Source organism: Sander lucioperca, chromosome 13 (genome assembly GCF_008315115.2).
Source record: "Sander lucioperca isolate FBNREF2018 chromosome 13, SLUC_FBN_1.2, whole genome shotgun sequence".
Lineage (NCBI taxonomy): Eukaryota > Metazoa > Chordata > Actinopteri > Perciformes > Percidae > Sander > Sander lucioperca.
The window spans coordinates 17,533,763-17,560,402 of NC_050185.1; the positions used below are offsets into that span (position 1 = coordinate 17,533,763).

Consider the following 26,640-nt stretch of genomic DNA (forward strand, 5'->3'; position numbering starts at 1 on the left):
TGACATATTCAACTTTTGGAACAATGTCTGAGTTGAAAGTGCATCTTGTTGACACGTAAGGGCCCTGTTCATGTGGCACAGACATATTAATTGCATTTTGTGTCTGTTAAGAGGCACAAAGGCACTCTAAAACTTGCCCCGACAACTGCTGTTTTAGCTCAGGGGACGCGGCTTGTACACATAGCTGCAGCTTCTCCATGTTACCTGCACTGATCGGGTTTTTTTCTATCGAAAGTACTCACATAGCTATAGCTATCAAGATTAACGTAAAAATTGGCTGGAATTCTCTGTTAAGTGGCATTCCCACCGTCGCACAACGATGCGACAAATCGCCAGTGCCACCAGATGCTATGTGAATGCAGCCTTAGAGATATACAGTACAATGCAGTTACGTCTGTATGTAAAAACTGTGTTTCTATACACATAGAGAACAAGGGTATTCTATTTTCTGTTTACCCTGCTCCTCAGTTCTTATTATCGAACATAAGCCCCACAGACTCTGTGTCTAATTCTGTGTATTCAGGCACTGGACGGTGTTATGAAACCTCCTCCCTGTAATCTGCAGCATGTTCTATTTGACCGCCATAGGTCTCTGTTTGTTTATGTGTGGAGAGACAAATGGTTCATTTTCATTCTTTTGTGTACCTGTTGGTCTGTACCACATGCATATGTTTGTATTTGGGCTGTGTTTGAGAGCATGTGTCTTTGTGACACTTTTAAAAGTAAGGGTGCAGGGTGACTGTGATGAGGACATAGAGAAAAATAAAATATTAACAGAATAAAATCCACTTAGGAAAGGAATACTGTTGCCGAGCTGCTTTATATGTGGGGAGCCAACTGCCTGTTAAAACGATGAAAACAAATATTGCAATGCTTAGAGTACTATACTGTACTCTAAGAAACTCTTTAGGTATGACACTATACAGATGTAATACAGTATGTGTGAGTCACCTCTGCAGCCACTCAGACATAATCACACTCTCAATAGAAACCTCTAGACAAACCAAAGCTCTACATTGAAATCTGCTTCGCTTTTACATGGTTATTTTCTGTTTTCCTACATGTTAACTAGGTAGACTCTCAACATTCATGGCTTAAATAATGGGGTATATTCTTAGTCCCATTGCAGCATGGCTGTCAGCGATGCTGTGTGGAAACATCAAAGCCACCGCAGCCTCATTTTCTTTTTACACCTCATCTGCTCCAAATTCCTCTTTTCTCTCGCTGAGGTTTTTAATTTGCCGTCTACTTAGGCTCTGTGACAAAGATTACTAGACTTGAATTTGATCTTACTGCACTCACAGTACAAGTATTATGATGTGCACAATAGTCAAATAGCTATGTTATGGCAGTTACAATACAATCACTATTATTATTATTATTATTATTATTATTATTATTGTTGTTGTTGTATTTTGAGCATGATTACAAGGAAATATTAGTCAAAACTGTTTTAAATGACAAAAAATGTGTTTGCTTATTAATTTGGTACAAATAGCCAACCAAATCAGAGTTCAACCTATTCAGTGTTTATTTCTTTCTTCTGTCTGGTGCATGCTGGGACGTATGTGTGCGTCTGTATGAAAGGTGTGAAGGTGTGAAAAGTCATGACACGACAACCTAAAAAGCTTACACTGTAAACAAAACTTGGCACAAATTAAACTCTCACATAAACATGTTCTTTTTGTTTTAATTTGCATGTGATTTACTTTCAAGCAGTAAAAGCAAAAGTTCCATAACATCTCTCGTGTGTAATGTGACTGTATTACACTTAGACTCATTTTTCAATCCTTTGCCAAAGGATATAGGTGTCAGTTAGTGTATGTGTCCATCCAATACCACTCCATAACTTCTCATATTGAAATCTAATCTGGATAAAAGACTCATAATACTGATTTTGGGGACCCCATGACATCCATGACTAGGATCAATCATGATGTTAGTTGTGGCTCACTCTCTTTCCTCTAGAGCCACCATCGGGCAAAAATATCCACCTGTATGAAAGAAATATCAAACCTAGATGACAGACACCTTCAAATGTCTTAAGCTTGTTTATGCACACAGGATGAAATCTTGCCATTCTGGACTACTTTCTTTTAGTAATACCCTCAGCTCAAATTGTCAATTTTTTACATATCGAAACTTAATAATGTAAAATTTTCTGAGTATCCAGACAATGGGTGTTTTGTGTGACCCCCACACTTTCCTGTTGTGGTACTCTCAGGTCAAATTGTCAACTGTGTATGCAAGATATCAAAACCGAACGTCTTACATTAAATTTGATGAGGACATTCATAGTCCCCAGATGATGAATTATTAGGTTTTGATCAACCGAGCCTTCCCTCTAGTGCCACCTTCAGGCCAAAATATCAACACTGCACTAAAGAAATCTCTAACGCCAGAAACACACCACATGCTGAAGCGGCGTGAATAGCTGCGAAGTGGAGAGCTATATTCATTTTGGCGACCATGTTGTTCAATCTGTCCGGCCCACGCACTGCAGCAATCGTTTCAGCGTCTCCTCTGTTTCTTCTGTGAGCCGCAAGTGAATGTGTCAAGCCAGGCAGGTAATCACATACAGGAAGTGCAGCTGGATACTTAAAAAAATAAACAAAATTTCAAAATAAAACATCCAGGTTTATGGTGATTTTGGCTGTCTTGACTTCTCAGCTGTGTCTACAGGGAGACACGCGATTAGGCACACGGCGGACAGACAGAGTGACACACACACACATACGCGTGATCAGGCACAAATCTATGCTTTACGGCTATGCAGCGTGCGGTTTCTTCCTGGCGTTAGTCTAATTGGCATATTACTTTAATTGCTACACACATTCATTGTATCATGGGGATAAACCTTTTAACCTGAGCCTTACTACAACTGTGTTTAGTTAGTCACTGACGCCTAACCCTAACTTATATTTGATTGACCACTTGACCTCTCCTCAAGCACCACTCTCAGTAAGAATAATTTCCTGGCAAGGCTCAAAATCATCAGGATTGTGGTCATTCCAACCCTTTTGGAGTGTTTGTTTTTTAGACTTCATTCAAAGTAGCCATGTGTGATAACGGAAATTATTTATGGTGATGTAAAATGTACTCTTTATGGCAAGCATAACCATGATTAATTCATTAAATAATTTCCTCTGGATCCCTATTGCTTTTCCACTTACATAAAATATTTTGTTCAAGGCTACATGAATGGCCCTGCACATATGAGTGAGCCCATTAACTTTGTATTTCTTGCAGTTCTTTGATGTCCTTCTCTCTCAGTCTTTGCAGACTAGCCTTCAATCTGACTTCAATCCCTGCTGTACTTCAAGCTTCCTCTTTGCTCCCTCTTGATCCTCCTTCTCACGGTAGCATTGCCCTTTCCTACCCAAACAAGCTACTAATGAGGCCAAACCTCACACACAAGACATGCATGCACAGTGTTGCCGACCCTTGTGGCTTTGGTGCAAAATCTCCTCTCGCATCGGTCAATGTTTTATTTCATTCTCTCCCTTTGCGTCTTTTGCTCCCGACAGAGTTCACAAGAAAATGTAACACATATAGGATGGACAGCGTGACATAGCATAAGGGACCTCTGCCCTTGTCTTTAATTCTTCTCTATACGGTATTTTCCAGCGGTCTGCTCTCCCCGACTCAGGAGTGGCAGATGTTAGCTGGAGTTAAGCTGTAATCGTTCTGCTTTAGCTGTAGGCGACAGCTGTGCTTCTATATTCTAAAACGGCATCTACTCCACTGTATTGTATCCCCCTTCCTGCTGGATAAGTGATAGTTATTGGACTAAGCTTATACCACTGCAAAAAACCCACTTTCTGCTCCAATACACTCTTTACGTTAACGTTGTTCATTTGCATCAATCTCTTTCTGTTGGCTTGATGAGACCCTTTATTTTTCATTCAAATCGTTCTTTTTCCATCTCTTCTTTGTACAACACCATCAATCTGACTTTATGCATAGTCACTCTGCGTAGTCGTCTTCCCATATTTCAGTTTTGCCACAGTGTCTCATCTCCATCTGGAGTTCTGTCTCCCTTTCTTAATTGGTCTGTCCATAATACATGCCACTCTGTAGACAGGCTTAGTGCCTGTCTAGCTTCCTCGTAGATGAAGGCAAATTGATTGGTTTATCTTGAATACCATGGTGACAGAGTCAATGAACATACTCAGTAGAATAAAATTCATTCAATATGGCCAATACCCTGTCGTATGTGTGTGTGTGTGTGTGTGTGTGTGTCTGCAACATGACATCATGACTTCGTGTAAACATACACGGCCACTTTCTTAAGCCAAATGGCATGTTATCTGTACGCATTTTGAGCTATCCGCGTGTATGTCTACGCTGTATACAGCGGACGTAAATATACACGGCACTTTCTACAAGTGCCGTGTTATCGCGTAAACATACACACCCACTTTTTAAAGCCAAGTGGCGTGTTATCTGTACGCATTTTGAGCACCGTATACAGTGGACGGGTTGGGTTTAGGAAAAGAAGAACCGGTTGGGTTAGGAAAAGAAGAAAGCGATGGTTGAGTTTAGGAAACGTGACACGCGGGTTGGGTTTAGGAAAAGAAGAACCGGTTGGGTTTAGGAAAAGAAGAACAGGGTTGGGTTTAGGAAAAGAAGAAAGTGACGGTTGAGTTTAGGAAACACAGTGACACGTGGGACACGAAGGAAACGAAGGATCCCCGCTCTCCTGGGTGAAAGTCCTGTGTTTGACCAATCCACCACCCCGACTAACCTCGCTACGCGGATTTTCGCCCTTTCATACTACTCGCTACGGCGTAAATTCACACGCAATCGCAAGGTAATGTAAGTCAATGGAGGCCAAATGACATTGATGAACACGCTAAAAAGCGAGTATGCGTCTTGATAACACGCCAATAATGGCATACGAATTGGCGTGTCACGCCACTTCATGAGATCAGTCTGGTGTGTGACAGAGTATCTGCAGTGGAGTTTGAAAGACTAAAAATAATGCCATACTTTTTGTTTTTGGTGCCTGTTCTATAATAGAAACCAGCACAGTGAACTGCTCTTTCCTCAGAATACTTCAGTGCATTTAATATTTACTATGATGATGATCTTACATTGAGTACTTTAGCAATTAGCACAACGGTAGACTAAGCCTCTATTTATGCATCACCAGCTGTACAAGAAACCAAAGGTGAAACAATTTCAGTGTGTTTACTGTAATAAGTACATCATCATCATTGCTTCTATAGCTCCACCCAGTCAGAACTGTTTATCTCTCTTCACAGTAGTGATACAATTACCCCCCCTCCACTCAGGGCAACTTCTGTCATGAGCTTCAAACTCTTCAGAAAACACTTTCACTTCCCATGTCATTTAAAATAAATGAAATCTCAATTCTAAATTAAAACCTAAATCAAAACTTTGCAGTGCAGTCCCCTAGCTGGTGGTATTTGACCTAATTGTACATTTGCACCCACTGTCAGTCACTGTGGGCAATTTAATTGGGACACCAGCACAAGGAGCAGGTCAAAACATCAGTATAAAATCAAATGGGTATTGGTCAGCATTGAAAGTCATGAATAAACAATATAATATAGAGCTGAAACCATTGTTCAATTAATCGATAGTTGATCTTTAGAAAATCAAACTAATATTTTTTCGGAAATTCTATACATCATACAACTAATCGATTATTTTAGAAATCAGCAGGTTCATGGATAATGAAAATAATTGTTAATTGCAGCCCTAATATATTACATTACCTGGCATCCTGTCAATACAAGATACACTGTTATGGTAAACTTGTATGGAACTTTTACAGTTACAGTTCTGGCCCTGTCGGCTGGTGTCCAATATTCACTAAGCACTGATGGCAAGCCGTGGCTGCATTATGTTCCAGCACGGTCTGATGATGCTTCTATGGAGACATTTGCATGTCTCCCTCTTTTACAACCATTTTTGTCCTGTATAATAATTGAATGTCGGTCAAAATGGCAGCTCTACTAGGAAGCTCTTGCCCTTTGACTGAAACCTTAAAAAAACTAAAAATGTAATTAAAGTTTTTGGTTAATTGAACCCTTTTGGAAATACTGCAATGTGACATCACTTCATCTGTTAAAGGTCATTTATCTGTGAAGGTTGTTATTGGTGATGCAAAGTGCATTGTCAGAGCCTATGTTAATCAAATAAGTGGAAAGAAACAGAAGTACACTATGACCACAAGGATTACAGTCAATGTAATGCCTGTGTATATGATTACATGTGCGTATTACGTGTTAAGTATTGGACAAGGAACTCATCTCCTTGTTTCTTTGAAGATAGTCAGTGTGAATGTTTTTGCAAAATAGTTTGTACTGGCGGTAAATATTTTGCTTGTTCAAAAAATACACTTTGTTGATATGTTAACATAATTAAAGCAATCTGTGTGATGTTTCCCCCACAAAATGCATTAAAGCTGGTTTTAAATCTTGAAAACCATCACCACACCATCTTGAAAGTGTTTCTCTATAACATTAAATATGCATGACTAAATGAGCAATAATCAAAGTTAAACTTCAGAAACAAACATCCTTGATTATTATTTATTAAGAGTTTAACACTCACAAACTCTCCATCAGGGATGTGAGGGTGTGGTTTGATCAGATTTGATTGACAGTGGCTAGCAACATAAGCAAACGACTCCACCCACTTTAATTCCAGTGAGAAAACCCAGAACAAAAAGACACAGCAATGTGTGTGAGATGACAGAAAATTGTCTGTTGATGAAGGACTTAATGATAGTAAGGTGATTGAGAAAATCGTTTTTCAGGGCCTTTAAATTTATGCTAAGTATTTGCATTAGGTGCTGTACGGTATATGCGTGGTGTGTGTGCTTGTGTGAGCACTCACACACATCTTTGTGGGCCCGCACATGCTTGTGCTTTGGATATCAGTGGCTCATTTAGAAATAAATTGATGCTCACAGTCAGATAAGAGGCGTATTGTGTAGTGAGACATCTCATAATTAAAACAAAATATGAATAATCTCTAGAGAACATGTTTCACTAATGCAACGTAACTGGAGCGTTTACTCCAACATTTATGTATGACATGTAACGACTCCCACGTCATCCTGTGATAATATCTTTGTTAGGCTGTAAAACATCTGCCTAAGTAGAGAAATCGGATAATCCTCATCCATAAAACATCATGAGTGCACCTAATTGTAATGGTGCTGATGCGTTTTCCAAGGACGCTGGCGTTAAAATGACACAGCTGATATCCAAGAAAAGAGAAACAACCTGCAACACAACTTTGTACCCCAAAATGCATTCATTAATTGATTTTTTTTTCTGCCCTCGTGAAGACGCGTTCAATTAAAAATGCAAGTCTGAGTGGAATGCAGTGGCAGAGCATGAATCAGCTCGTACAAAGTGGGATTGATAAACAATAAGCTGTCAGGATGATAAAATATGCCTTTTAAAGTAAAGAAAAGGAAGGTTGGCACAAATGGGCCAAAACTCACAAACACAACTACACGCACACTCTACACACACACCTTGGGAAGTGATGAGACAGCTCTACTTTTGAATTGAAGCCGCCCATCTTCGGTCAGCCCATAAAACTCTCCTGAGAATCACAGGTCTGAACCATAAAATTCCCTGTGATAAAAGGGAATATATGACAGCCCCCTCCACTCTGTCTCTCCTTCTCCATCCTCTCTCTCTCTCTCTCTCTCTCTGGGAGATGACTGTGTGGATGGCCCATCCCCTTTGATGAGAGAAGTGCAAGGGATTATCTCTGCTCTGGCCTGGCTGACTGACTCCTATTCCAGAAGGTATTACCATGCTAACTCTTTAAGGTGCTCAGTCGCCTCTGGACCACAACAGGTTCGTAGGTCAACACGGAGGGTTTGTGGTGGATGTATTGGCTGTGGTGGGGGTGTAAACATCGGAAGAAATAATGATGCAACAGTGTTTGTTTTTTAGTATGTATTCTACACATTTAATCCAATTTATCTACCTTTGCTGAAGAGTCCTGGTCATTATTACCCCAAAACTAGCATCCAAACAATTGTCAGCATAGGATTGAAGAAGTGGATTACATGTTATTACCCTCTTTTCTGGTGACATTTCAGAATGATTAAGGAGGAATTAAGTCCCTCCATCTCTAGCTACACCATTTTAACAACACAATACTTTATTTACTCCACATCCTACTTCTCCTCTCACCATGGAAACATATGCAATCTATAAGGACATACACATGAGACATAACTGGTTATCACACTGGCTGATCCAGACAAAAATATGATGTGGAAGCAGACTCAACTGCCACACGTACAAGCAGCACACATGCACAGTGACTACATGAAAAACCTCTTCCATGAACGTGTCTGGGGAAATGCTTGTGAAATGACATTTAGAGAAGATGTAGCTTGTCTTGATCTGTTGGCGAACGGAGCGTGTAAGGTCCCCAAGACTAGCAGAGGAGACAGATGGGAAGTGATGGGGCAGGTAGGAGCAGACAGGGGGAAATGCAGACCAGAACACATCCTGAGAGATAGGTGGGAATCCTGGCACTCTGTATTAGTGTCATATTTTTAATTTTTAAGTTTCACTTTTTTTACATTTATGATAGGATACAAAAATCTATTATTCAAGTTGATTATATTTTTTCATATTTCATGTCATGTTTCATTTTGTTTTGCTCCGCATAAACCTGCTTTTTTCTACAATAGTGAATAAAAACAGATTCCTCTTCTGTTTTCTGACCCAAAAAATAGGTTTATTCTGATACCCATTATTAGCCACAGAAATCAATATTGTTTTCTTGCAGCCCTCATGGCTGCAGGTAACTTTCCATGTAAATTAATTACACTGGGCTTTGCAGCACTACAGCAGTTTCTGGGAGTTGTCCATATCAATTAGTTTTTCCTACTTCTGAGTCAATTAATGTGAACGTAGCTGCTTCTGTTCAATACAAACCTGAAGCTTTCCAGGATTGCATGTGCTCAGATCAATGGCCACTGACTGATTAGATTTAGCAAAAGACTCACTTTAACTTACGGGACATATTTATCTTGGCAGTAAAATATGTTTATGTTAATAGCCTAGCTTAATATTCACGTATCAGTGAGCTTCTCTCCAGCGTAGATTCATCCTCAGTCAGTGTGAAGATAAAGCATAACCTGTCTTTGCAATATAGACAAATGTACTCATCTCGGTTGCCCTAAATCTTGAGCGGTGCAGCAGAAATCTGCCTTGGGGACGAATGATTTGCTCTGAGAGTCGTTGCCTGACATGTTAGTCACACATATTCAGAGAGAGGGAGAGGGCATTAGATGAGTATGATAGATAGTTAGTCACTAGGTAGCAGAGAGAGAAAGAAAGAGATGCACAATAATGATGTTTGTTTGGTTTAAAAGGTCAACACATTCATTGTCATGCATCCTTAGTTTAATGTTTACTGTGGCATTTGGTCGAGTTCATTAAGAGATGTTAACTGCAGTCAGACTTCAAGGCCTAGTGTTTGTACCAGGTGCTAAAAGTCTGCCAGTAGTTACTCTCTGCTAAATATTGTGCATTGCATTTTGTGTGGCTGCATACCACTCTTGCTATTACAAGACTTGCAGCAGTATTGATCTGCCTGGCTGAGAAATCGACCTAAAACATGTTTGACACCATCGTCTCCTCCATCCCGCTCCATCTCTTTTACACTATGCCCTTTTCATCATTCAGCACGTACGTGTACGGCCATTTTCCTCCACCTCCGCTATCTACGTCCTTTTACAAATCACTCTCTTACCTTTCCTCTCCTCATGTTGTCACTCTCGCCGCCATTACTCTTTTGCCAACACTCACCTTCCACCCCACCCTCATCTGTCTCGGCTTTTCCTCGGTTCACTTCTTGCTCCACCTTTCTCACACCTCAATGTTTTTCCTCATACATCCGTTCCTCCTTCTCATTATCCATTGCTTCTTAAATCCAACACCTTTTCCCTTCCTGCTTAAGCATCTGCATCCCTTTCCTTCTCCACTTCCTCACTTGTCCCCCCCAATGTTGTGCCACCTCTATTGTTCTTTTCTGCAGTTTTCCTTCAACTCTCTTCTTCTGAACTTTCTCACCCTCACCACTTGCTCTTTCTTTTTTTAACCTCGCAACTCATCCTCCCTTCCTCCTTCCCTCCCAGGGTGATTAAGTGATGGTTGGGCTGGCACAGCTGGTGTGCTTGGGCAGGCAGCCCATCTTAATGACAGCTGCAGTGTAGCCAGATCCTCATTGGGGCAGTAGCACAACAATGCAGGTCATACAGGCTTTTTGGGATTGACTGTATTATTAGGTAGGCATCTGTTGTGTTGTGATTATCTCTTGGGTCAATATTTCGCTGAATAACAGGTGCAAGCAAAAGTATAAAAATCCAGTCCTGTGAAGCTCATGAGCATGAATGTTTTTGTACCTGCCCACCCCTCTCATCCTCTGTCACATTTTTGTTTTCTCACTATTTAACACATCCCCGCAGTGTCACAGCATTTGCTTCACACTGCTTCCAGTGCACACCTTTCATTAACTCACAACTGCAAAACCTACATTGTGCGGCTGAGCTGAGATTAATTTATGAGCCAGCAGTGCCATCTCTTAAATTGCACATCTGGAAAAAAAAATGATATAAAATGAGTGAGCAGAAACATCTGAGGTAAGCACCCTTCTCAAAGCAGTAATTGAATTGTGCAAAGGCGATGGTGCTACAACTCAGTTATGAGCTTGGTGAGCTGCGCTAAACTCACTATTAGTCACAAGCTGTTGTCTACTGTCTGGGAGTTTTTCTCTCTTCTCTGCGCACTTGTGCATCATCAGTTTTAGGTCATGCTGACAGCTTAAGAAGATTAATGCAGCATTGGTAAAAGGGGGAGAGGGAGTTCAGAGGGCGTATTGTGGATGTCTTCACCCTTCCTCCCTTTCACCGCTGTAACACTCACTTCTGTGAGTTGCCACACATTGGACTGTGTTGTAGTAATCTATCTCTAACAGACCCTAACCCTCAACATTAACTGTGCTGGCATCCTCCGACACAAATGCTGCAGGGACAGCAGCCTCCTATAAACACCACTTACATGGGACAGCAGCAAGCCCATAAACCAGCTCTATCAACAATGGCTATACCATCTTGACATTTTTATTTAAAGCTAACTATATTTAATGTTGTCTCTCTCTGAGCACACTGTCGCTCTGGGTGAACATTCTTAAAACCATTTTTATAACATCAACCTGTGATAATCTCTCAATAATTCAAAGGCAAATGTACTTTACAATTGTTAACATGCCATCAATGAGATGTTTCATTCCCAGCCTCGTTCCACCTCTTGAATGATTACAGACATAAAACCAAAGCTCGCTACATAAAAGGAAAACTCACTATAGATTTTTGCAGCCAATACCTCGAGCCTATTATGTACAATAATTTCTCATTTGCAGAACATCACTGGCTACGTTTAGTTGCCCTTATTCCAAAAAAGACGATATTCCGACTAAGTTGTTTACATGGCTAATGAAAGTGAATATTCCACTAATATTCCCATTTATATGTAGCCGTGCTAAATAAGATTCAAACATTTCAAAGTTTACCAGCGGTTGTGGACTTGTTGTTGTTGGACCGTGCGAACACAGCCTCCCTCTTTCGTTCCTTCAACCAGCTTCTTGAAAAGGTCGGTGTAGCGATGTGTGTGCATATCCAAAAACCTGTTGATATCCAAGTCTTTGATAATGTTTAAAAGTAGCTGTGTTTCTCCTTCTTATCGGTTCTGCAGCCTTGCAAACTGTTGGCTGGTTGGTTTCTGTACAGCAACCATAGCAACACACAGCGCTGATCATAAGCCGTAAACAGGCAAGAGACCGTAAACTGCGATAAAAAACCCCGATTGAGATGCATATTCCAAATGTGCTGTATACATAATAATAATAATAATAATAATAATAAGTTGAATTTATATAGAGCTTTTCATAAACTCAAAGTTGCTTTACAGGGCAGGTACATGTCCAAATAATGCCTCTAAAACCTGAATAATACCGGAATATCCCACGTCTTTATTAGATAATGCTATATTCGGAATAAGGCCTTATTCTGAATATCCAACCGGAATATGCTGTTTACATCACCTGTATCAAATTCGGCATATTGTCATATTTGAAATAATAGTGGAATATTGGTGTGCATGTAAACATACTCACTGTTGGTTTGGTGTTTTGAATGCATCCCCTTGACATGTTCGATATGTCCTAACATATGTCTCCCATTTTAACCATGCTATCAACAATATACTGTATATAGTACTCTATTTATTGTAATTTATAATCCAGCTAAATTTATGTTTAGCATTTCCAGGCTTGAATTTAATATGGCAAGAAAAAAAGAAGCTTAAAACAAAATACTGTATGTAAAAGCCCACCTGAAGTATTATGACTCACTTATTCTGGCGGAGCATCAGCGGTGCCAAAAATATAAATCTAATGTCATGAAAATGACTGCAGGTTTGTGCAGTGATGTAAAATAATGGTGCTGATTTACTTGAATATTAGAGTGGGTACACATTTATGACTTTTATAGCTGTGTAAAAGTTCTTCTCTGATTACTTTTTTAGTTGTGTTCCAGAAAACCTCCACACTAATAAAAGGCCATTCTGGGATTTATCTGTATAGTCCCCAGCTGAGCATCAGATTGTTATGTAAGTGTAACACACACGTGAATGCACATGCACGCACACTGGGCTCATACGCACACACAAGTGCCTCTGTGTTATAATGAGACTCAGACTGAAGACACAAACAAGCTGTGGCAGCAGACAAACAACACTTTCTCACATGTCCCTCATCTCCTGTTCTCTCACATCACTCCATCTTTACTTCCTGCCATCAAACACAGCCTGCCACGAAATAGAGGCTTCTTCTAATTTCAGCCATTTCATGCGTCAGTGTCTTTGTGTGGTGTGCCGGTGCACCTATGTGTGGGCTTTGAGACGTGAAGTCATTTTTGGCTCTTCCATATTTGTTCTCGGTCTAATTTAGGAATTTAGTCAGGACTTGAATTTAGCATCAGTAAAAATGGAACAGGATGAGCTTCATTAAACCCACTAGTGGGTCCTGGCAAATGCCCGTTTGTGTGTTTGGATGTGTGTGTTTTGGGAGTGAAGGAGTCTGCTGTACAACACATCTCCCCCCCCCAAAAAAGGTAAATGGTATACAATGGACAGAGGGGCTGCAAGTAATGATTTTTTTGGATTAATCCCTCAATTATTTATTGCTTTATAATTAAGCTGATAAAACATCAGAAAACTGAAAATTAAACACTGAAAGTTCCCAGTGCCCAACAGGATGTCTTCGAAAGGCAAAAAAGAGATCCTCGAACCAGAAAATATTTGGCATTTTTGCTTAGTATGACAAATATTCAATTATCAAACTTGTTAATTCTGTCTATCGATAAATACACTGATTGTTTCAGCTCTAGACAGAGGAGTAGAAAATAAGCAATGCAAAGAAAAGACAAGAGCACAAGATGAAAGACTATCTACACTCATTTGCCAGTTTATTAGGTGTATTGTTCATTTTTGTTGAAATTGTTTTAGAGATGCAGTTGAAATGTATTGGGTCATACTGAGAGGTGTTTCTAATATTTGTTCATCACTTTTATATCAATGAGGGCACACTAGATGTTAGAACCTCTAAAGCAGTAAACATGATAACATTCATGAAGGTAGGATTTATTGCAGGACTGTTGTATTAGACTGCAATAGTGTTTGCTATGTGTACCTTATAAACTGGCAACTGAGTGTATATGTCAATAGCTATTCCCCTTGGATGTAAAAGTTAAAACTGGCAATAAAACTACAAACCAGGTGCATTTATAAGGAGTATATCTCCCGTTAAACAATGAAAATGTGCTGAGTAGAGACAAACAATAGGGAAGCTTACATCTGTTTTCACTAGGGGTGGGAAAAATAATCGATTCTTAGATGCATCGCGATTCTCTCTAGAACGATTCGATTATCGATTCTGATAAGTTAATAATCGATTATTTATTTATTTATTTTTATGTGTTGATTTTTATTTAAAAGTTACTGTCTCCAGACAAGTACAAATCAGAAAACAGAGTAACTGAAAGAGGATGGGATAATGGATAATAACTTAGAGTTTAGGCAGAAAAAAACACACAAACATCTTTGTATATATACACATGATCTAATAAGACATACATAAAATAATTAGGCAAAACACATATAGGCTGTTCATCTACTTTATCACATTACATCTGACCACCTCATGTTTCATGTTCTAAGAAGCCAATTCTCCACCTTTAAACATGACTGAGCCTCTGACATGGAAGATTACTGGGACAGAAGGTGACTTTCACAAGCACGTTTAAGGCTTAAGCATGGAACGACTACCAAACAAAAACCTCAGTAGACAAAACATTTCATTAAAACTTGTGTGTGACAAATATTGTATATGTCAAAATCTAAGCTTTGTCTAGCTGCTTTGTCTAGGAAGTGATTAGCAAACTCTGAGTAGCAAACTCAGATTTATATGTATATTTTTTTAAATCACGCATGGAAATGTACATTAAAAAATTGTTGCATTGAGATGCATCGATAATTGGTTTAGAATTGAATCGTTGGCCTCTGAATCGGAATCGAATCGTGAGGTGCCAAGAGATTCCCACCCCTAGTTTTCACCTGGTCAGCCTGCTTATAGGGACAGTTCAGGTGGGTGGTCCTATATCTTGTGCTCTTGTATTAAGTGTGTATCATTTTACCAGCGCTCTAAGTGTAAGCACCAGTCAGAGGCAGATGGGCTCGTTAATGCAGTGATGTAGTTATGTAAGACCTGCTACTGCTGCCGCTCCTGTCTGTCTATACTGCAGTACAGAGAGAGAGAGAGAGAGAGAGAGAGAGACGGAGAAAATGTGAAAGAGAGCTTGTGAGTAAATCGGCAGTCGGTGTGTCTGCATGTGTCTGTTTGAGCGATTATGTATGTGCAGACACACGTGTTTTGTGTGTGTGTGTGTGTGTGTGTGTGTGTGTGTGTGTGTGTGTTTTATGTAGGAACACTGCAGGACAGATGGGATTGATGTGGTAAATCAGGAGGAATTGACTTGTTGTCCTGGGGTTGATGAACTCTTCTCCCTCTTTAACCCATCTCCTTCAATTCCCCACATGCTGGGCGGGTAACAGCCAATACAGAGCTCTAAACACTTTACTGCACAGAGGTAGCAGAACGGAAATGAGAGACAGCAAAGCAGAGAGCCTCAGAGGCCAAGGGAACAAATAAAGAAGGAAGGTTGTAAGGCAGTTTCTGTACATGCATATTAATACACCAATACATTTTGGGATAGTCAAGTGCTCCGTTTGCGATTTGTTGCAGGGGGGTAGACAAAACAACATCAATAATAAATGACTGAAAAATGTCTTTTAACTATGAAGTAGCTGAAGTGCCAACACTGCTCAATGGGAATAGATCATATGAGGTTGAATGAATTTGTTAACTAAAAAAGATTATACAAGTATCTGTTAGGAAATGATCAACAGTATCCTGTGTCAAAGTCACAAACTTTGTTGACCTGCCTTATCTCAGAGGACGACAGTCTGAGGTTAAAACTAACCAACAGGGATATGATCATTGGCATGCCATCTTTTTGACCCACCTTTCTAGAAGTGTTCAGATCCCATTCAACAACCTGCATGTTATAGCAGGCTTCTGCAGTATGAGCTACCTCACAGAGTCGTGTTAAATACCTTATCCTATTTACTTATTTTTTGGTCTCTACGGGTTTTGTTTCCATGGTAATATCCAGAAGAAAATATGTATTTATGCGGGGTTGTTTTTAATCACTGTCAGGAGAATAGGATAGATATTAAGGGCTTATCAAGAAAAAACCTGGAATGGCTGTTGGCTACCATATAGTACATGCATGCAAACGTGTAGCAGAGAATGTGTGTGAGAGTGGCGCATATCAGAATAATGTGGAATAGTAGTAGATGAGATAAAAAAAACAAGAGTGTGGCAGAGTGAAGAAGGGGAAGAGTGAAAGGATGGACTGAGCCGTGTGATCTGCCGTGAGGAAAGCAGCAAGCCCATACTGCTGAGAGCTGTGAACCCCAAACGCCTTATCGGAAACCAAAACAGCTATCAATTATTCAACAGGTATAGAGCGAACTAGCTACAGAGGAGAAGACATGGGAGGAGAGGAGATTTGAGGGAAGAGGAGGGGATAGAGGAGATATATCCTGCATGGGAGTTTGACACAAAGGATTTGATTTTCTTTCCATTTTTTTGGTCAATGTTTCCAGAAATGTGCCATGTGGTGCGCTACTTTTTGACTAAGGCATCAGCAATAATGACAAATATGGAACTTTAAGCCTATCAATTAGTTGATATTAATTGCTTTAGTTTAAATGAATAGTTCAACATTTTTGAAATATGCTTTATTGCTTTCTGTCTGAGAATGAAAAAAAAATATCAATATCAATCTGGGCAGGCTAGCTGTGCAGTTAATGCACCAAGTGAAAAAAGTAGCCTTACAACACTTTACTACTTGACATGTTGTATCTTGTTAAAAATGCAATGAGAAAAATCAACAGCTTGTGTATTTAGAGGTAGTTACATGTTAGATATATTTCTTGGCAAACAAAAGCTGGTTGCATTGACTCCCTGAATGCTTGTCGTCACAGAGATGTTGAGAGGTTGAGCCTGAACAGACTACAGTGCGCACCAATCTGGCAACCTGCATTATAGCCGGATGGATAAACTGCTGTTATATGAAATAAGCTCAAACATGTAACTCTCCATACAGTCAGACATTTTTACATTTTATATATGTACATTTAACAAACAGAAAACTACCTGAGATGTATTTAGGTGTACTTTTGAACTTTGGACAGAGCTAGATGTTTCCCCCTCCCTCCAGCTTTAATGCTAAGCTACTCTAGCTTTGTACTTTATGCAGAATACATGAGATTAATATCCATCTTCTCATCTTCTCATCTCACTGACATTTTAAGTTTAAAGGCTTAAAATGTCAGGAATGCCAACCCCCTCCACGACATGTCAACCACTGCTGGATGTTCACAACTCAATGTACCCCACACTCTCTCCCAGCCCCACCCTTTTACCATATGGTATATCTTATATCCCTTACTATTATATATTTTACTATATTATGTTATACTGATTTATTTAATGATATACTATATTATAGTTATATAATAATACAGATGAACACTAAGTAGTATTACTTTTTCATATTATAAATTAGTCTAGTGGATGCTGTTAATACTATACTTTTCTGACTTTGCTGCTACTTATCAACATCACACCACTGTCAATTTTGCCTTCTAATTTGGTCTGTAATTGCTCTTGTATAGCTCCTAATTTCATTTATATTCTTATTTCAGTTTTAAATACCTTTTATTTTTACTTTCTCTATTTATCTGTACTTATCTCTGTCCTTGTGCTACTGCAACAATCCGAATCTTCACTCTGGGGATCAATGAAGGCTTATCTTATCTTATATTATAAGATAAGACACGCCAGCGTTAACATGAGTAATAGTGGCTCATGCACTATAGTCAGCAAACAAAGATGCTGCTGCAAGCGATTGGTTTGTCCAACAGTCTCTCCCTCTGGAGACAGGAAAATATCAAAGTGCCTGGTCCAAACAGGGAGAAACTGAAAATCAGCCTGAAACACACACACACACACACACACACACACACACACACACAAAATCATCTCACTTCAGCTCAGCTTTCACTCGTCACTGGCTCTCTCTCTGTGTTCATTCCTTTATCCTCCAGGTGAAGTCTGTTTCCAAATAATCGTTCTTGTGTCCATTTCTCTGTCTCTGTCTCACACTTTCTCTTTGCCTGTCCTCTCTTTCTGCACGTCTGCATCAGCATACTATACAGTATAACTCCTCTAGTCCTCAAGCTCTGACATTTACACTAACGATTGCTGAGGCTCACACACAAACACACACTCGCTCACAAAATCCTTATGATCACTGTGTTGACTTGCTGTGTGATCACACACACTTGTATCCCTTTCATCAGAAAACTATGCAGCCACACCCATGCATCTCCCTCTATGTCTCTTTGTATCACACACATACACACACAGTTCATGCACAACTAGCCTAGCTGTTGCTAAGTGAACCTGCAATCAGAGGCCTCCATAGGGCTCCTGATAAGGAGCCATGTCTCATTTGATTGGTCACTTTATTCACAAACAACCTTCCTGCTGTGTGTGTGTGTGTGTGTGTGTGTGTGTGTGTGTGTGTGTGTGTGTGTGTGTGTGTGTGTGTGTGTGTGTGTGTGTGTGTGTGTGTGTGTAGCCAGCTCTCAAGGTCAACCGCGGTGATTCATAAGCAAATTAGTGCACCACATTTACCAACAATTCAGCAACAACTTTACTGCAGTGGCAATTAAACAAGTAGTAGGAGTCATAAACTATTTCATTTTGTTGTGCTAGCCTAATGGTTTTTACAACTTTTTTTGGTTTGAACAATGTAAACTTGTGCAGAGTAATGTTTCCTTTGTTATGGCTGCACTGTCAACTTGCACTTTGACCTAAAATTTTGAAAGTGCAAAGCAGTATGTTTGTACGTAAAGATAAATGTGGGATAGAGAGACTTTTTTAGCAAGAAAGTTAGAATAAACCACCACAGGGCCATTGTGAAATGCTATTTCATGCTCTGCACATTATAATTTGTAGTACTTGGTGTTTGTTTATTTAGCATCAAAACAACTCCTGCTTATTAAGTGTTGCATTTTTTTATTTATTTTTGGCATTGTGTTTGTGAGTTCACCAGTTTAGAAGCTCGGAGCTGTAAAACATCAGTCCCTGTAATTATTTTAACACATTTAAACATGGTGTATCAATTGTGAACGCTACGCACGTTCCAGAAAATTGTTGTGCAACTTAATGATAAAATAGAATTCAGCAGGCAGACCACCCTGAGCTCAGGATACAGCAGAAGAAAGGAGTCTGTGAGTAACCTTGAGATCAGGCAGAAGGAGCGGTTGCAAAGGTCATTGATATGCACAGCCATCGCACGGACGCTCGCTGTGTGTGGCGATGCGTTTCATCCTGTTCTCCACTGCGACTTGCATTAGAGATATAATTAATTATCATATGAATTCCATTTCAGTCATCAAATCCCAATATGATTTAATTCTCTAATATGATATTTACACTGAATCCACACAAAGTGCCACATTCCCTTTATTGTGTCCCTCTGCCTATAATCTGCAAAATCTGTCCACTGCCTCAGGATGTCGGTACTGCAAGAGCAAATTTGGATCAACCTCAGCACTCAATTACCTCGCCATTTGGTGCTTCACGACCCGGATAAACATTTTGTCACTAATCCATATGTTATTATCATCCACCAAGGCTATCATAGTTGCAAGTAAACACACACACACATACACACACACACACACACACACACACACACACACACACACACACACACACACACACACACACAAAACAACAACAGCGGCTTCTAATTGTTTTGACTGTAGACTTGACAATGGCCTGCAGGCAAGTGTATGTCTGTGCCAACGCAACTGTCAGCTCAGAGAGACAAAGTAAGAATTCGACATTAGTCTTTGTCACAATGGCATCAGATAAAATGAAAATCATCCTATGAGAAAGAAGGTTTGAAGATGAGAAATTATTTCAACGTAATTAGTATTACATACAGGTCAATATTTCTGCATGTACATACATGTACAGTACATGCTTGAAAAATGCTTGGGTTATATCAGGACAGAGTTCTTATTCGTTTTAGCTCAAGTTGAGCAGGAACTCTTTTATACTGTTGGAAAGTTTCATAATCAGACCAAACTTTATTCACATTGGGGCCCAGAGAAAGCCACTGGCCCTCGAGCGAGGTTGAGGCTATAGTCTGAATGAACAGTGACTTGCAATTTTACCATTGTATATTGATATTGATCAGTGGATTTCATTACTAAGCTGAAGTTAGCTATATAGTATCATGGCTGAAGTTGATATCACAGAACATTCTTCAGATATTGCACATTTTCGTGGCTTAGAGTATATTCGTTGGCAGGACCGAAAGCAAGAGGATGAAATCTTATTATATAGTAATGATAAGAAGAAGATGAGACAGTGTTGTGCCTAGACGTTCATGTTCCCAACTCAAGAAGTAGGAGTTACACACATTTCATTCACATTATTTCCCAAAAATATTAAACTATCTTATCAAACTCAAACTGCTAACACAAAACTCAAAAAGCATGCTGTCTTAATGTAACAGATAAACACCATCATATCCATAGACACTACAGTATATGCTGTTATGCAGTTACTGATGTCTTCATGAATTGTTTAGATCAGAGGTTGATGGAGGGGTACTGAGGGAGAGACATGAGGCAAAGATACTGTTATAACTCAATCAAATCTGAACACAGACATGAGACACATGTCATTATCTTTGGTGACAATTTTGAATAAACGTCCATAAATCTGCTTAGAAATCATAGAAAAAAAGAAGCTCTTATAACTTATAAGGCCAGAACTTACCTGAGAATCATCATATTTCTAAGTTTTCTTGAATATCAAAGTAATTCAAGGAATTTTTTTCTTTAAATCCATGAGGATACTGCAAACAGTATCTCCTAAAAGCTAGTAGTTACAAACCGTATCAGCAAACAAGTACAAATAATACATTTTGGTAATTGCTCACAACCGTTTTTCAGTTCCAAGTTGCCTTTTTATTAAAACAATCTTGACACAGCACCTCTATGTGAACCATACCATAGATTATATTGCCATTGCTTTAACTCATACTGAATTCAATCAACGATATTTTCAAAATCACTGTATTTATCACTGTATGTATTTCCACAGCCCATTTTGCAAATGTTTGCGTATGCTTATCTTTATTATCTTTATCTAGGTTTTGAATCTTAGATATTTCTGAAAACTCCTAAAAAATGAAATTCCAGAGGATAGCAGTTTGCTTATATAACAAATACTCTCAGCTCTCCAGAATGCATCAAAATTATGCCATCAATTTTACTGTATATTATATTCTAAAATAGTATGCCCATGATGGCATGAGATCACGTCCTTATTTGAAAGTAGAATGATGGGGGAGGTGATGAAGAGTATGATGGTGCAGTGCAATTTTCCAATTATTTAAAAAAAGCCTGCTTTGCTTTCAAACCCTAAGAAAGGTATTTGTATTGATCAATTTCAGTTGATTTGTCTGATCCACACTGTCATGTTTACTCCTAAATTCATCCACACATTCTGACGTCTGATCAGCTCTGCTTGTGAGGGTTTGCACCTTGCACTGAATGATGGTGTTTTCCCGAATGAAATCATGGGCTTACTTGTGCTTTATGAGTGAAATTGTGTATTAGACGTGCCAAAAAGCTGCAAATCTTCTAAAAGGAAAACAAAATGAGATGAATAGTGCTTAGCTTTGGTAAAATCTGTATCAAAATAATAATGGGCTTAATTGATCACCTTTCATTTGTGTCTTAATCAAAGAGCTTTTCCTTTCATTACTTATTTTAAGGTTTGGCATATGTTTTGTTCACACAGTGTCAGTGTGCACATGACTGTGAAAAGCTGTAGATAAAGAGAGAGACAACGTTGGAGACAGAGGCAAAGTCAAGTAACGGAAACAAATCCAGCTTCAAATAAGCTGGGAAACAAAGCTTCGGCAGCTACCCAAACCAGCCAGTTAGTAGCCAATCAGCCTGCCAGGCCTCTCTCCTCTCAGATTGAAGCTGGCAGCAGGAACTGGCCAAGCAGAGAGATAGAGAAAGAACAAGAGACAGACAAAGAGAAAGAGAGGGAGTTTTCATTACACAAAAACACTTATCCTTCTTCTCCTCACGCTCTCTCTCTTGTTTTATCCCACCGCAGTGAGATACTGTGGGTAAAGGTGACAGACATAGATAACTGTATCTCGGGCAGACTGCACAATTACTCTGAATGTTATTATTGTTACTGACAGCCACATATTTGTAGGAGGAGATACAAAGCACAACGCATCAGCCACACAGTGTGTGTGTGTGTGTGTGTGTGTGTGTGTGTGTGTGTGTGTGTGTGTGTGTGTGTGTGTGTGTGTGTGTGTGTGTGTGTGTATGAGTGGGTGGGTGGGTGCAATCCATCTGAAATTACAGGAAGATTAAAATTAAAGCTTGTCAGCCTCTAGCCAGCAAGCTCTCTCTGTCTTTGTTTTGCTCTATCATACAGTACATACACACATACAATGACAGCGCTAATCAGCCCTCTGTCAAGCCCATTAGGTCCCATCCTTAATGAGGAGATCGCCCAGCTTGTGCCCCGACTCGGGCCAACCAAATGAGCTAATAGATAATGATGTACGTATATATGTATGTGTGTTGCTGGAGTTGGGCTGTATTGATATGACAAATGACAGACTTCCAGCATCTCTATTAAAGAATGTTTTTCTATTATGTTCTCAGGGTTCAGTCAACGGTGTGCTACACTCATCACAAAGCAGTACCCTGACAATCTGCCTTTCACAGGAGCCCCACTGTAATTCGTAATTGTATTTATTTATTTTTTGGGGGGGAGGGGGATTGGCAGATGAGTCACCACTCCACAAATACTTCTCTTTAAACTGTGTGTGTGTGTGTGTGTGTGTGTGTGTGTGTGTGTGGGGGGGGGGGGGATGTATTTAGGGATGTTAGACCTCTTTGTCACACGTGCACGTTCATGTCCTACACAGGCATGCACAGAAAAGGAGGCTGACAGTGGGATTGGAGCCTTCCTGTCAACACATACACACCCACAGGCAAGGTCATCGTGGTAAAACCTAATACCCTTTCTCACCACAAAACAGCCGCGTGTCAGTGTGATAGTAAACACCAAGGTGTTGGGCGCGTGCTCTTATTCTATTGTCGTCCATCGGGAGAGCCACCTTCTCCCTTCAGTGCAGACAGAAGTCAAAATATCCTGTTGTTTGTATGGCTGGGCGCCACATTCTGGCACGCCAATGTAACCACACACGCACACACAAGCGCGCGCAGTCGTACCATAGTTGCGCGCACACAAAGTGTCCAAACAGGTGAAACTTTTACAAATAAAACAACTGGGAACTTTTTCCTAACAATCTCATTCTTGCGCGCTCTCTTTGTATTTCTCAGTCACGCACAGTGGCGCGCGTAGCAACATCACCAGCCATCCTCGTGCAAGCAGGTCCTACAAACTGCAGTGCGGCAGTGGTTCGCTATTTTAAGAATATTTTTTACATGAAGTGGATAAATATTTAATTCCCTTTCCATTCCCGGCCGCCAGCGTGGATAAAATACGATTGGTAAAATGCTTAGGCAGCTTCTCTGCGACTCCATTTAGCCATAATTTAAAAATAAAAAAAACGCTCCTAAGAATTTGTACCAACTTAAAGAAACAAACAAACACACACACACACACACACACACACACACACACACACACACACACACACACACACACATCATCATCATCATCATCATCATCATCACCATCAGCAACAAAAACAAGTGAATTTCTCTTTCTCTTACCTCGCCTAAACATATTGGCAGCGGCTGTTTGGACCGTCTAGTGGTGTCTGTGCTGGAGTAGCATCCTTGTGAGGGTCCAATCCTGTGCTGCTGGTTGCTAAATTGTTATTTTGATTCCCTTTGACCGCTGGAAGGCAGGCTGTAGTCTTGTCTCCGAGGTGGCTGTGGTTTTATCAAGTGAAGACGGTTGGAGGAGGAGAAAGAGGTGGTGGAGGAGAAGGGGGTCGGATGATGTTTGTCAAAATTAAAGACGAAAATAGAAGGTCCGCCACCGGTAGAAACGAAGTTTTCTAGTCTGCACTTGGTATGAAAGAGGCGAAGAAAAACACCTCATTCCGTCCCAACACACTTAAATGTGTTTAAGTGCTATTTCAACTCACCGCCATCTGGTGTTTATAAATCATTAACATGCATTATTACTTTATTTGTTGCCCGAATTTAAGATAAATGTGCTGTCAAGAGCAGTTTGAAAACAGCCCCAAAAACCAGAGGGGAGTTCCTTTATGTCTTCATCGTCTTCCTACTGTCAGGTTGCAAGTCAGGTAGTCTAAACTGTGCTGTGTGGGGATCGTCAGTGCCGTCTACTGTCAACTGAGAGCTCCGAGGCAGCTGCTTCAATCCCCCTCCCACAGCGAGATGTGACTGATGAAAGCTCTCTCTCTCTCTCTCTCTCTCTCTCTCTCTCTCTCTCTCTCTCTCTCTCTCTCTCTCTCTCGCTCTCTCTCTCTCTCTCTCTCTTTCTCTCGGCTATGCTTTATTGGCATGATAGGCAAGAAGCATATATGTTGATGAAGCAGTTATAGCTCTCGTATTAAATCGTTATCGTTTCTTGCACCCTCTCATCCACTTATGTCCAAGTGTCTACCGTTCCAATTCAATTTAATTTCAACAATTCAGCGTGCTTTATGGGCGTGAATGTTGCATACACAATATTACCAAACCCTAAATTACAAATCAGTTACTGCTTTTCCCTTCTTCTTTTTCTTCTTGCTTTCACTTTATTTGCCATCACTCTCTGTTTCCCTGTCTCACATTCAAAATTGCTTTATTGGCACAATTAAATTAAGTAGGTTACAGTATTGCCAAAGCATGCTGTGCAAGGTTTAACATTCAAGTATAATAATTTAGAATTAGACACTTAGAGAAAAAGACAATAAATGGTTTGCACATTACAATATGGTATACCACAATTAAAGAAAAAAAATGAGAAAACATAATAGGCTACATATGAAATATAATATATTGTACTTTTTACTCCACAACTTTTATTCTATACTTTTACTTTATTATTCTCTCAGGCCGTTTCTATGGTCATTTTCCCCTAAGTAAATATGCATTTGGTTTTGCCCGAGAGTGTGTCAAAATCTTGTCACTCAGATGTGTCTTTCTCAGTTTCTGATTTTTTATTTTATCTTTGGCTAAAATTGATTGGGAGATTGCTTTCTCAATCCATCGTATATAGTATCTTTCCCACTTTTCTCCAGTTTTCATCTCCTTTAAAATTTAGCGGACTTTACTATGAAACTGCCTTGGCAGTCATTAAAGGTCCTATGACATGCTGCTTTTTTGATGCTTTTATATAGGCCTTAGTGGTCCCCTAATACTGTATCTGAAGTCTCTTTCCCGAAATTCAGCCTTGGTGCAGAATTACAGCCACTAGAGCCAGTCCCACAATGAGCTTTATTTAGGATGTGCCATTTCTGTTTCTGTAGCTTTAAATGCTATTGAGGAGGAGAGAGGGGGGGCAAGGTGGAGGGTGGGGGTGTGGCCTTGACCAACTGCCATGCTTCACTCGTTTGCAAGACATGATGTCTCTCTCTTTCTCATGGGCGGCCAAATTCTCTGGGCTGGCAAAGCAGAGAAAGGGGAGGTAACCTTTCTCCTTATGACGACATAAAGGGAAGATTACAGATTGGCCCATCTGAGCTTTCATTTTCTCAAAGGCAGAGCAGGATACCCAGAGATTGGTTTACATCTATCACCATTTCAAGCCACTGGGGGACCATAGGCAGGCTGGGGGAACTCATGTTAATGTTAAAAAACCTCATAAAGTGAAATGTTCATGCCATGGGACCTTTAACTCTAATTTGAGTAATGCTGAATGTTCATGATTGTGTATTTGTGTGAATGTGTAACAGAACATTATAACAAAATCATTACCATCATGCGAGGAGACATGTAGGCTATGTTGATCAGAGTAATTACAGTTTTTAAAGGGTTTCTCAAAATGGGTTTTCTCTTGGTTGTGACATGTGCTGATATATTTAACTGTCTCTGGGGAGGTTTTCTCTTCCACAAGGTATGCATTTTTAATTTGGTCAGAAGAGGCCCCGTTCTCTTTAAATTTAAATTTTATTTTTGTGAAGAATTTGGTCCCTTTATCATATTTGCAACAAGCAGAAAATGTTTTTCTGTCATCTCATTTTGAGGGCAGAACTGACGCATCCTGTTTTGTTTCTGCTGCCAGGTTTGTCTTTGTATATTGTCCAGTCTTTATGCCCCCTGTCTGCTCACTTTCTCTCTCACTTTGTGTTTGTCTCTGTTGTTGATGAGTGGTTTTATTGTGTTTTAAATTGTGACAAAAAAGGTAATCCAGAATCTATTCTTTCTCTGCCTCTGTTTACTCTGTTTTCGCCTTTACCATTTAGTTTTTCCCTTTCTTTGTTTCTTCAGAATTCAGAACTGTTCTCATTTTTGCATTTAATATTTTAACTGCACATTAGCTACAAACCATACATAAAAAAATCATATAAAGTGACTAAATACGAAATGGGAATTCAAGTAAACATGTAAATGAAATTTATGAGTGTGTGATGTGACTGGCGTGTGTATCTGCAGGATTGTGTGTTTGTTCCTGTGTTGGGCTAGTTGTGCACATGTAATCTATATTGGGAAGGGATGTATGTCGAGGTGGATTGATGTGCCGTTGCTGCAGTTCATCGGTTTATGTCAATTTCCTCATCAATTGACTGCTTGCTGTCATTAATCCTGATGTTCCACTTCCTTCTTTGGACCATCCATTAAGTCTTCTTGCCCACTTCATATTTAGATTGACTTTCCTCAGAATGTATGCTGA

The 26,640-nt window shown here is 39.8% G+C and overlaps 1 protein-coding gene across 1 annotated transcript in view; it reads right to left on the reverse strand.

Annotated features, from left to right (window-relative positions):
- The window catches only part of LOC116037075 (reticulon-4 receptor-like 1), a 95,194-nt gene extending 70,995 nt beyond the window's left edge, over window positions 1-24,199 (reverse strand). Inside the window, exon 1 of the mRNA XM_031280840.2 lies at window positions 23,565-24,199. Coding sequence (XP_031136700.1) covers window positions 23,565-23,577 — 13 coding nt within the window. The 5' untranslated portion in view covers window positions 23,578-24,199. The remainder of the gene's footprint in view (window positions 1-23,564) is intronic.
- Window positions 24,200-26,640: the final 2,441 nt, after the last annotated feature.